This window comes from Lynx canadensis, chromosome E1, assembly GCF_007474595.2.
Source record: "Lynx canadensis isolate LIC74 chromosome E1, mLynCan4.pri.v2, whole genome shotgun sequence".
NCBI classification, from domain to species: Eukaryota; Metazoa; Chordata; class Mammalia; order Carnivora; family Felidae; genus Lynx; species Lynx canadensis.
In genome coordinates this window covers 714,229-724,975 of record NC_044316.2, presented here as the reverse complement: position 1 = coordinate 724,975, position 10,747 = coordinate 714,229, and the positions used below count along the sequence as shown (strand labels likewise).

The 10,747-nt window shown below is 59.9% G+C and overlaps 1 protein-coding gene across 6 annotated transcripts in view; it reads right to left on the bottom strand.

Moving 5' to 3' along the window:
- Nucleotides 1-10,747, bottom strand: part of KIAA0753 (KIAA0753 ortholog) — a 41,893-nt gene that overhangs the window by 13,276 nt on the left and 17,870 nt on the right. For 5 of the 6 annotated variants that reach the window (XM_030295363.1, XM_030295362.1, XM_030295367.1 and 2 more), the window contains 4 exons: nucleotides 10,350-10,469; nucleotides 9,087-9,176; nucleotides 6,621-6,699; nucleotides 5,626-5,706 (listed from right to left, as the gene is read on the bottom strand). In XM_030295363.1, coding sequence (XP_030151223.1) covers nucleotides 5,626-5,706; nucleotides 6,621-6,699; nucleotides 9,087-9,176; nucleotides 10,350-10,469 — 370 coding nt within the window. The remainder of the gene's footprint in view (nucleotides 1-5,625; nucleotides 5,707-6,620; nucleotides 6,700-9,086; nucleotides 9,177-10,349; nucleotides 10,470-10,747) is intronic. The other variant, XM_030295366.1, reaches the window with a different exon arrangement.

Here is a 10,747-nt window from a genome sequence, read left to right as displayed (position 1 = left end):
GGACATCGTCTTTCTGCCAAAACTCGACATGCCACACGCTCGGTCCAGGCTGACGCCCCCGGGCTCCGTTCCGGAAGCTGCAGGGACCGGCTCTGCGGCGAGCCTCCCCCCGACATGCGGCGTCATGCCCGTGCGACAGCGCTTCCCCGCATCCAAGAGGGGGACAGCCACTGCTACGAAGCGCGCGTAAGTATAATCTCAGAGGTGAACAGAAGAGCGGACGCCTTCCCAGCGACCGGCACGAGAACAAAGGGACCTTTCCCTCTGCACACGTCACAGGCACTTTTCTTCAGGGCAGATCGCCGACCTACACCACACGAGCTAAAACCGCACAGCTTCTAGAAGGAAACGAGGTTCTCTTCTCAACTTGGGAACAGGCAAAGATTTCCTAGATCAGAAACGGAAATCTATACAAGAAAATCCGATGTTAGACTTTTCAAAATTAAAGATATTTGCCTATAGAGAAATACATTTGAGAAAATACATAGGTGAGCAAAACACAGAAAATGTCTGCAAACGTCTGTGGAGACTCGTGGCTGCCGGGGAAGGGGAAGCAAGACAAAACAATTTTTAAATGCACAAAACATCTGGACACCTCACGAAACAAGATATACCAGTAGCTAATATCAATAAAAATCACTATTCGTCAAGGATCTGTGAAATTAAAGCCACAATGGGACATCAGCATGTGTCCATTAAAGCGGCTACAATTAAAGACCGCAAACATGCAGGGGCGCTGGTGGCGCAGTCGGTTAAGCGTCCGACTTCAGCCAGGTCACGATCTCACGGTCCGTGAGTTCGAGCCCCGCGTCAGGCTCTGGGGCTGATGGCTCGGAGCCTGGAGCCTGTTTCCGATTCTGTGTCTCCCTCTCTCTCTGCCCCTCCCCCGTTCATGCGTCTCATCTCTGGCCCAAAAATAAATAAACGTTGAAAAAAAAAAAAAAAACTTAAAGACCGCAAACATGCAACACAGGACAGGCCTCAGGAAAGACTTGGCAGTTTTTTACAAAGTTAAACACATACCCAGCCCCATCACCTGGCAAGTCCGCTCAGGTGTTTATCCAAGAGAAGTAAAAACTTACGTGAGCACAAACTATCCATAAATATACTCGCAGTACATGGGATCCCCCGTGGACAAGAACACACGAGAGCATGTCCACAGGGGACCGTCGTGGACAAGAGCATGCACACACACGGGACCCCCCCCCTCCCGTGGACAAGAGCACACACACACACACACAGCATCCCTGTTTGTGAAAATTCTAGAACTGACAACCTAGCCTGCAGTGCAAACAACACTTGGGTCCCGGGGTGGGGGTGCCGACTGGAGAGGAGCACGGGGACCCTTCCAAGGTGACACGGTGGCCCGAATTCTGACAGGAATTTGGGTAACAAGGGCATATCCATTTGTCAAAACCCATCCAATGACACAACTAAGATCTGTGCTTTTTATTACACGTAATTTTATCTCAAAAGGAAAAAAGTCTGTAAAGACCCACGAAATCCTAGCTGCTGAGACACACGTTGCAACATTCAGGACCGTGCCTGCCGGTGCCCGGAACTTTCTCTGGAACGTGATCCAAAACGGGACGGACGGACGGACGGACGAAGAGCAGACACCATAAAACGAATGGAGGCTAGAAGGTGGCAGGTACGCGCGTGTCCACTGCCAAGGCTTTTCAACTTTCCTGCATGTTTGAAATTGTTTAGAACACAATGTGGGGGGGACACTCACCACTCTTCCCTTCCTGCATCCACAGACGGGGATCAGCATATACAATTTCATTGTATCTTCGGCGAACCATCTCCTGGTATTTCTTCAAGAAAAAAAAAAAAGTTTAAGTTACGAGAAGAGATTAGTTTCATCACAAAGCAGGTGTCATGGTTCAGCAGGCCCCACCGATACAGACACGGCCAGAAATGGGCATGTGCCTGGCCAGGAAGCGAGTCAAGTTCACGAGGCAAAGTCTAAAGGAAACGAAGCGGTTAACCTGACGGATGGAGACCAGCGAGAACTCACTGGCAAGAGGGAGGCGTTCCGCCTGCCGCTAACTCCTGAGCCCCCAAAACCCGGGCCGTGTGCATCAGCAGTCTTCCCTGATGTGCAGTTAGGTCCACGCGAGGTCTACAGACAGCCACGCTGGACACGGCAGGTCCCCACGTTACCCCGAGAAGGGAAGTCGGTTCCGTGATCACTAAGTTTCTACTTAGGGGCAAATCCAGGATGCAGGCAGGAGGCAATGATGCTGTGGGGGTCCCGAGCCCCCGGGGGACTGTACCGGCCGCGGCCACACCACTCCCAGCCTCGCTGTGGGTCAGCGCCCTGCTCTGGACCGTCCAGGGCCCGGGCTGGCTGATGTCTGGGGCTAAAACCCCAGAGAAAAGAGTCCCAAAGCAGAGCCCCAGATGCTAAGCAAGGAAGGATGGTGTGATGTGTGGGGAGACCACACTCGGGGCCGGAGGAGTCGAGGGGCGCAGACTCTGGTCCCTGTGGTTCTCCAGCTGTCCATCGGGGGCACCGCACGTCACTTCCTGAGTTCCGTGCCGGGAGGGCACTGACACTTCAACCCCACTGTACCCGAATCACCTGACCCCGGGCCCTACACTTGGCTGCAGGTGAGCTGGGGGGCGGCCCCTGACCTCACCTCCATCTCCTCCATGCGCAGCATCATGGTGTCCAGAAACGGGCTGTCCCTGCCGCCTGCCCCGGGGGCCCGGGCTTGCGACGCCAAGACGTCACAGCGGAGCGCGGTGCCTTCCAGACAGTCGCCCTGCTGGCGGAGGCTGCCGGGCCCCGCGTCCGCCGGCCACAGCCTACGAAGCAAAGGAGGGGCGGAGAGGCGATGAGAACCAGTGGGCCACAGGGAAGCAGCCCCGCCAGCGCGTCCACGCCACCACCCCCCCCCCCGCCCCTCCCGTGGCCACGCGCCCGAAGCCGTCACGTCCACACAGTCTCCGCCACCGCCATTCGGACGGCCGCACTGGCCAATCACCGTGCTCGCCGTCGACGACAAGGCTCGGGGTCACCGCCCCTGCCGGTCTGGAAACAACGCCCCTTCCCTGCGCTACACCCAGACACGGCTGGTGTCTCGGTGTCCTGTCCCGGAACACGGACCTACACGGATCTATTCCCTTCTGGTTCAACGCTCCCGTGACAGGTTCGCGACAGGTTCGCGACACCACGAGGGTCCTCATCCTGCGCCACGGGCCTGTGAGGAGCTTGCCTGGCGCCTCCCGCCCTGCGTGCGCGCCCCAGTAGGCGGAGCGCCGCTGCTGTGCGCGCCCTTGACTCTCCACGTACGGCTGGAACATAGAAGGTCGGCCGGAAATGATAGCGTCGGGCCCTGGACGGGCCACTTCCGGGGCTGCGGACCCTGGCTCGACCCACAGGACGCGTATGCACCGTGGTCGAGCCCCCTGCGCCTCCCCTCTCACCCTCGTCCGCCCTGCGGGAAACACACGTCGGCCTCAGAGCTAGCAGGGTGGGGCGCGCACGTGTGCCCGGGGACATGCGGGGAACAGTTCCCGCCAGGGAATCTGAAACCTTCCAACAGATCACAGGGGGAAATGTATCAACGGCCAATAAAGACAGAAGGAAATGCCCAACCTAAAATCATGTACAATCAGGTGAGTAAGCAATACAATAAAATTACAAAAACTCTAGAGAAAAACGAACCCAGGAACTCAGGTCTCCTTCATGGAGATGCGTTTGCACATGTAGCCCTTTTCCTCTGTAAGGACCGTGAATCAAGGATACCGTGTGTGGGGCACCCGGGTGGCTCGTCAGACTCTGATTTGAGTTCAGGTCTTGATCTCACGGTTCGTGACTTTGAGCCTCGCGTCGGGCTCCGTGTCTCCCTCTTTGTCTCTCCCCCTTCCCTGCTCATGCTGTCTCGCTCAAAAATAAATATCAAAACAAAAATTAAGAAAAAGAAAAAGAATACCGCGTGCCCTCAAAAATGATAAGGACGCTGACTGTGCCTGATGTGGAGGCACCGCCCCAAGGTGAAGAAGCCAGGTACAGAACAGCATACGGTGCTCGTTAGCTGGGTGGTCTAACCTCTTACACTTCTGCCAAAGCGTGTGAATCTTTAGGCAAGTGCATTTCAACTTCCGATTGGGAAACAAAAAACAAAGAACAACTTGTGCATTCTGGAACACCCACTCCGGGCGCTCAGTGGGTGACCAGAGCGGCAGCAGACGGACGCACGACGCCAGCGCCTCCGCGAGCTCTTTCCTGGCGTCGGAGGTGGTCGCGTCCACCAGGAAACCCGTCAGGGTTGTATTTCACTGGGGGGGTGCCACCGGTGAAGGTCTTCTCCGCTCTAGGATGGGCCTTCTGTTGGTTCGTGTCGCGGGCCCCACGGGTTCTCTACGACTTAACACGGAAAACGAGACTTCCTACAGACAGCGTCGTGCCAGCTTCGATGAGGTTTCCTGCTCGTTCTGCCCCGTCATTTACACACACAGACTCCGGGGTGCCGCGGGGGGCGGTCTGCGTGGCGCCGACGTCTAACCCCGAGCACAACTACCCCGCGTGGCTCTAACGGCCACGTCGCACCCACAGAGCAATTCTCAAGCGCCAGGCCGGCCCGCTTGCCACGCGCGGACTCGCCAACAGCGCAGGGGGTCACTCGGGACACCTCCCGGGTCAGGCGTTCTGCCGGGAAGGGAGCGGCACGTGGAGGCCACGCTGCACGAGGCACGGCCGGTGGGCGCGAGCTAAACGCAGGGCTTCCTCTTCCGCTCGGCGCAGCCTCACCTCACACGCGCCTCTGTCACCAAACGCCGGGGCGGTAAAATGACGGTTGTGAAGGGGCACCTGGGTGGCTCAGTCGGTTAAGCATCCGACTTCGGCTCAGGTCATGATCTCGCGGTCCGTGAGTTCGAGCCCCGCATCAGGCTCTGTGCTGACAGCTCAGAGCCTGCAGCCTGCTTCACATTCTGTGTTTCCCTCTCTCTCTGACCCTCCCCCATTCATGCTGTCTCTCCCTGTCTCAAAAATAAATAAACGTTAAAAAAAAAAAAAAAATGACGGTTGTGAAGATCGGGCGGTGGCGGCGCGGCAGGGAGGCCCCCGCCCGGCCCCCAGAGCACACCTGCCGTGCCCTCGTCGGCCCCGAGCACGCGCGGCGGGAGCTGCCGGCCGGCGCCCAGGCCCACACAGACTCGGCGGACCGGCCGGCGGCGCCCACCTGACGGCCCGAGCCCAGGCAGGGCAGGAACGGTCCCACGAACGCGGGACACAAGTCCCCCGGAGGACCGCACGACCCCATGACGTGCTTCTGTCTGTTCGAACGGTACCTCCTTCTCCCCGGCCGGCTCTTCCCCGAGCTAGGCCAGACCCCGGTCGTTACCAGGCGCTCGACATGCGCTCGCCTGACAGCACGCGCCGGGCCCTCCACACAGAGACCGCGCCACGCCCGAGCGGAGCTGGGCTGGATGGGAGGGCAAGAGGCGGCCAGCGCCCGGCCGTGGCCGTGACGGAGCCACGGACAAAACCCCGTGAGCTGCAGAGGTTGCCGTGAGCACCAGGGGGCCTGACGAGTCAGAGGAAAACCGACGTCCTGAGTAGGATCTGCCAGTGCGGTGACACCCCCACCGTGGCCACACCGGTGCACGCACCTCGTCCGTAGGCCGGGCTGTCGCCGTGTCTGCCGGCGGCCGGTCCTTCGGCACCTCCGCTTCCAGAGAAGAGTTGACTCTCTGTTAAAACAGACAGGCACGTTTGTGATTACACAAGTCTGCGGCCCGTGTCCGTACAGATGAACTGTGACAGGAACCTCTGCGTGGACCTGCTCGTCAGCTTCGGCTACATCAGGCTCCCCAGCAATTCCAGGCACCGTGTCCTCATGAAAATAAACACCACGTGTGGATCCTGGTTCTCCGTCCCTTTTCTTCCCTCAACTTCGGAAACGCGTCTCCGCTCCAGTCTCCCCAACGATGAAACGGGGAGACGGGACGACAGGGTCACTAAGAGCACTCCCAGTCCTGCACCCCAGAGACTTCCAGGGCTCCCAGGCCCGCACCCCAGAGATTTCTGAGGACGCCATTAATAATTACACATTTCTTAAACCAGAGGCACAGAACTCCGGGGCCTGTTCAGGGACCCAGAACATCATTCGTTCTGTGTAAGATCACGACAGTGTCCGTGGGCTCGTCTGTTCACACGGACGGCACCGTTTCCACGGCCGGCAGGTCTGAGGGGCCACCTCCTCCTCAGGAGAGGGCAGCGTGTGCACAGACGCGGTCCCAACATCCCCTCCCTCGGGAACCAGCCAATCATTCCAAAGCACTGAGGCGAGAGTACCCAGGACTTCTGCGGAAGCAGGTAACCGAACACCAGAGTCACCAACAGATCTATTTGATTAGGAATGCAAAGTGTCGCCCAAACTCGTTCCCCAAACCAGAAGCTCCCCTTTCTCAAAGGTGGGACTTTGTCTGTCTTCCCCTGGTCTGTCCCTCACAGACACCAAAGACCCATCAGTGGCGGCAGTGGATTGCACACACCCGCACGGGCCTGCACGTCTGCGCGGCACCGCGGCCCCCAGCCGCCTCCGAAGCGACCCCCCGTTATTCCAGCACTTCCAAGCACGAGCAAACGAGGCACGCTGGATTACCTGGGCCTTGACCAGGAGAGGCTTCAGACGCTCCAGAACCGCCTTCTCTACCTTGTCTGCTAACTGGGCAGCAGAGTCACTGGGTCGAGACAAAATCAAAAATTAAAATCAAAAGCAGAAGATACCCTATTTTGTGCATTTACGTACTACCCCGGGTGGAGGAAATGAAACGATTATAAAACCAAAGTGCTTCTCCAATCGTGAAGGCCACGCAAAGTCCCCGGGGGCCTCTGTAAAATGCAGACCCGCAGTCGGCCGGCGGTGTGAGGCCCGAGACTGCGTTTCCAACAAGCCCCCAGGTGGCGCGACGCGGCTGGTCCTGGACCCGCCCTGAGGACACTTCTTCACCTCTGAAGACATACGTTGGGCTCTCGGTACGTTTTAAAAAATAACGGCTGCCTTTAAACAACCGAAGAGGACAGAACATGGAAGAAATCAAGCTAATCCTGCTCGGTCTCCAAACCCCACCATCGCGGAGTCAGACCTAAGCCCCCAGAGATGAGGAGAAGATGGAAAACAGGACAGAAGTGATGAGGAACCGAGCTGAGCCGAGAAAGCCGAGAGCACGCAAACCCCCGCGCGCCCCGCTGACCACACGGGTGCAGGGCTGGCAGGACAGGCACGGGGGGCCTGCGGGGCTGCGAGGCGAGTCCAGGATGGCTGAGAGGCAGGACCCGGGGGCCCTTCCCGGCCCGGCACAACTCACACCTGCCCGGTTCTGCCTCGGGACGTCTGGGGGCCCCTCCTCTGCACGAGCAGCCGCCAAACAGGGTGTAGGGGCAGGTGCCCTCCCGGAGAGAGGGGGCCCCGCAGGCCGGCTGGGCGCTCCGGGGACACCAGGTCTCGCCCTCCGGGGTCTTCTCTGCACACGCTCATCTCTGACCCGCCCTCAGGAAAGGCCCGAAGACCGACATGAGGTCCCTGGCGAGCAGTCCGCGGACGCACCCCACGGAGTAGAGCTCGGCCGGGACGGCACCACAAGGGCAGGTCTCCGCGAGGAAACCAGCACGCTGAGCGGCGCTTCATCTCACACGGGAACTCGGTCAGGATGGACGGCGGACGGGAAAATACGGCTCAGACTGCAGAGCAGTTGGAAGAAGACGCAGACGAACATCTCAGGGGCCCTAGCGTTGGAGGGGACCCCTGAGACCAGACACAGAACGAGCTTAAGTGAAAAATAAAAAAGTGGGAGATTGGTCTTATCAAACCTTGACACTTCTTCCTCAACAAGATACCGCTAGGAAGCACACTCGCCACCGAGCCCCAGCTGCCTGACTCGCCCCTGACCTTGCCCCTGACCTCCTGGGACACAGGCCCGGACCCACCGTCTTACACCAGCAGCTCTAACCCTGGTCTGCGCTCGCTTCTCAGATCTCAGGACCGCACAGCGTCCGTCAGGGATGCGTCCGTAGGCACAGACATCCGGGTGGAGGCGATGAAAGGTGAACAGGGGTCGGGACGGCATTCGCTCTGGGGAGGAGGGGGTGGCCGAGGAGGGCGCATGGGGACAGTCCGTGACGGCCTGTTCGTGGCTGGAGCCGCTGTCCACGCACATTTACCACGTGTGACCGCTCGAGGGATAAGCAGGCACGGTGGGCTGCAGTCTTGCCATCTGGCTGGGAGATGGTGGGCAGGAGTCCTAACGCCATGCCCCGCCAGAGACAGTCCCATCACAGAGGCTGCGTAGGGACGTATGGCCTCAGGGCCCGAGAGCGTCAGCAGGAGAATGAGCCCCTTCCAACCCTAAGGCCCCATGACTTCACTACCGATGGGGCCTCTTTCGAGCGGGAGGGACAAGCGTCCGTCCTGATGGGTGGCAGGATGCACTGTCCCAAGAGAACCCCGCTCGTCTGACCTCGGGGCGAAGTGCCGTCCGTCATGGCAGCAGAGCACCAACCTCCTCTACAAACCTCAAGAGCCCACTCGGGCGACTTGTCTGCGTAGGGTGGACACCGGAACGCCGTGTCTGTGCACTCAGCCACGTGAGCTGGACACGCGCGTCAACCTCCTCCCGCCGAGCGCGGGGTCCCCTGGGCCAGACAGACGCAGGCCAGCCCCTCAGGCGGCTCCCCTAAACTGCCACCTATGCTCAGTATCAAACTCCACACGAGACAGACACTTCCGAGCAAAAACACCACATAAGGACATGCGGGCAGGCCCACGCGGTCCGGGGCGCAGGCACGCAGACCGGCCAGGGCAGGCGAGCGCTCACCGCTCCTCAGGCACGAACGCCACCTGTTCTTGCGGTCTGGGGTTCAGTCCCGCCCGCGGTCGTCCCGCCAGAGCCCAGGTGGAGCCGAGCGAGCCCAGCGGACGGGGCGGAAGGCCACCCGACGGTCCCCGGCTCGGGGGGCTTCTCAGGAACAGACAGCCCGTCGGCACATCCACACGGGAAGCGTGAGCACCCCAACGGCCGCGAGAGGGGGCGGGCCGGACCGTGGCTTTCCGCACCGGAGGCAGGCTCACCTCTGCCTGTGCGCGCCGTCCGCGCCCGCGGCTTTCACCTCCTCCAGCTCCTTCAGTGTTTTGTGAGCTTCAGCGTCGAGCCAGGCGAGTCTGGAGAATGGCAAACAGAGTGAGACCCACCCGCCCGGACCTGCAGGCCGCCATCGCCACGGATAGGCACCCTGCAGGTGACACCGCTACCTGCAGAGAGCTCCCCGCGCGGTGCTGTGCGCAGCAACACTAACACTTGGAGGCCCTCTGGTCCGTGGGGACGGTGCCCTGGACCGCCCACAGCTATCCTCAAGAAACTGAGCCCTCGCCGTGCTTAGGATTTCCTATCCGACCAAGTGACCCTGCTGCCGTGTCTTCCAGTTCAGAAGAGAGGCCCCCCGCACCGCCCTCCGGAGGGCACGGTCATAGCCGAGTCACATGAAACCAGAAAGGCAGAACAGACCCCGAACAGATTCGGGGGACGGGGGGCGGAAGGGCTTCAAACCTGCCAGTCAGGGTACGTGAACAGCATCCAAGCGCTTAATGGCCCACATTCCTTTTTGCTTTCCCATAACACAGGAGCAATCTCGGCCATGCAAACAGAGCCCTGTCGTCACTGAGCCCCTCCAGAACGTTCTCACCTCACCCCCCACTCAAGTCCATCCCCGGGTCCACGAAGCCCAGGCCTCTGCAGCAGGGAGTGGCCAGCCCCCTCCAGCCCTCACCCTCCCGTTCTGCCTCAGACCACAGACGTGCCCATCCGTGACTGTACATCACGGGGCTGGGATCGTTTTGACCCGTTTCTAGAAGTGTTCACAGAGTGCACCGCTGTACCACAGACAGAACAGGAACTGGTGGACCACTGATGCACACACAACGTTTGAGTGAACGAAAGAAGAAGGATTGAGGGGCGCCTGAGGGGCTCAGTCGGTTGAGCGTCTGACCTCGGCTCAGGTCATGATCTCACGTCTGTGAGTTCGAGCCCCGCGTCGGGCTCTGCGCTGACAGCTCGGAGCCCGGAGCCTGCTTCGGATTCCGTGTCTCTCTCTCTGCCTCTCCCCCCGCTCACAGTCTCTCTCTCAAGATAAAGACGTGAAAAAAAATTATTAAAAGAAAATAAGGGGTGAAAGGGAGGCTCGCTGTCTACCCTCTACACTTGGACAGGGAAGTCGGGGGTTACGCATTCTATAACCGGCTTTGCGCGTGTGCGCGCGCGCACACACACACACACACACACACACACACACACGGAAGAAGAGTTCACTCAAAGATTTGGAAAACAGCGGCACAAACCTCATGGCTTCGTGCGCAACAGCACCTGTCAACGCACTGGCCTCCTGAGCCTCTTCCTGCTGGACAGACCGCTCTGTGGCGGCATCTCTGGGGCCGGGCCTCACCTTCAGCCAGGCGGCACTACAAAACACGGAGAGTCACGCCCTGGGGACCCCTCCCGGGACAGCCAGCCCCGAGGACACGGATGCAAGCAGGGGCCCGGGCTGGAGGAGGAGGGAGCCGCCCCGGGATCCAGGCTCAGTGCCCACGGAGACGCTTTCCTCCGCCCCCCACACGCCACCGCGTGTCGAGTGGAAGAGAGCTAGGGGTGAGCGTCAACAAAGCCCCGCTAGAACCCAGATTTAACGTGACCCAATTACTTTCCACAGTGCAGAGCGGCCCTCTCCTGCGGGCCCGAC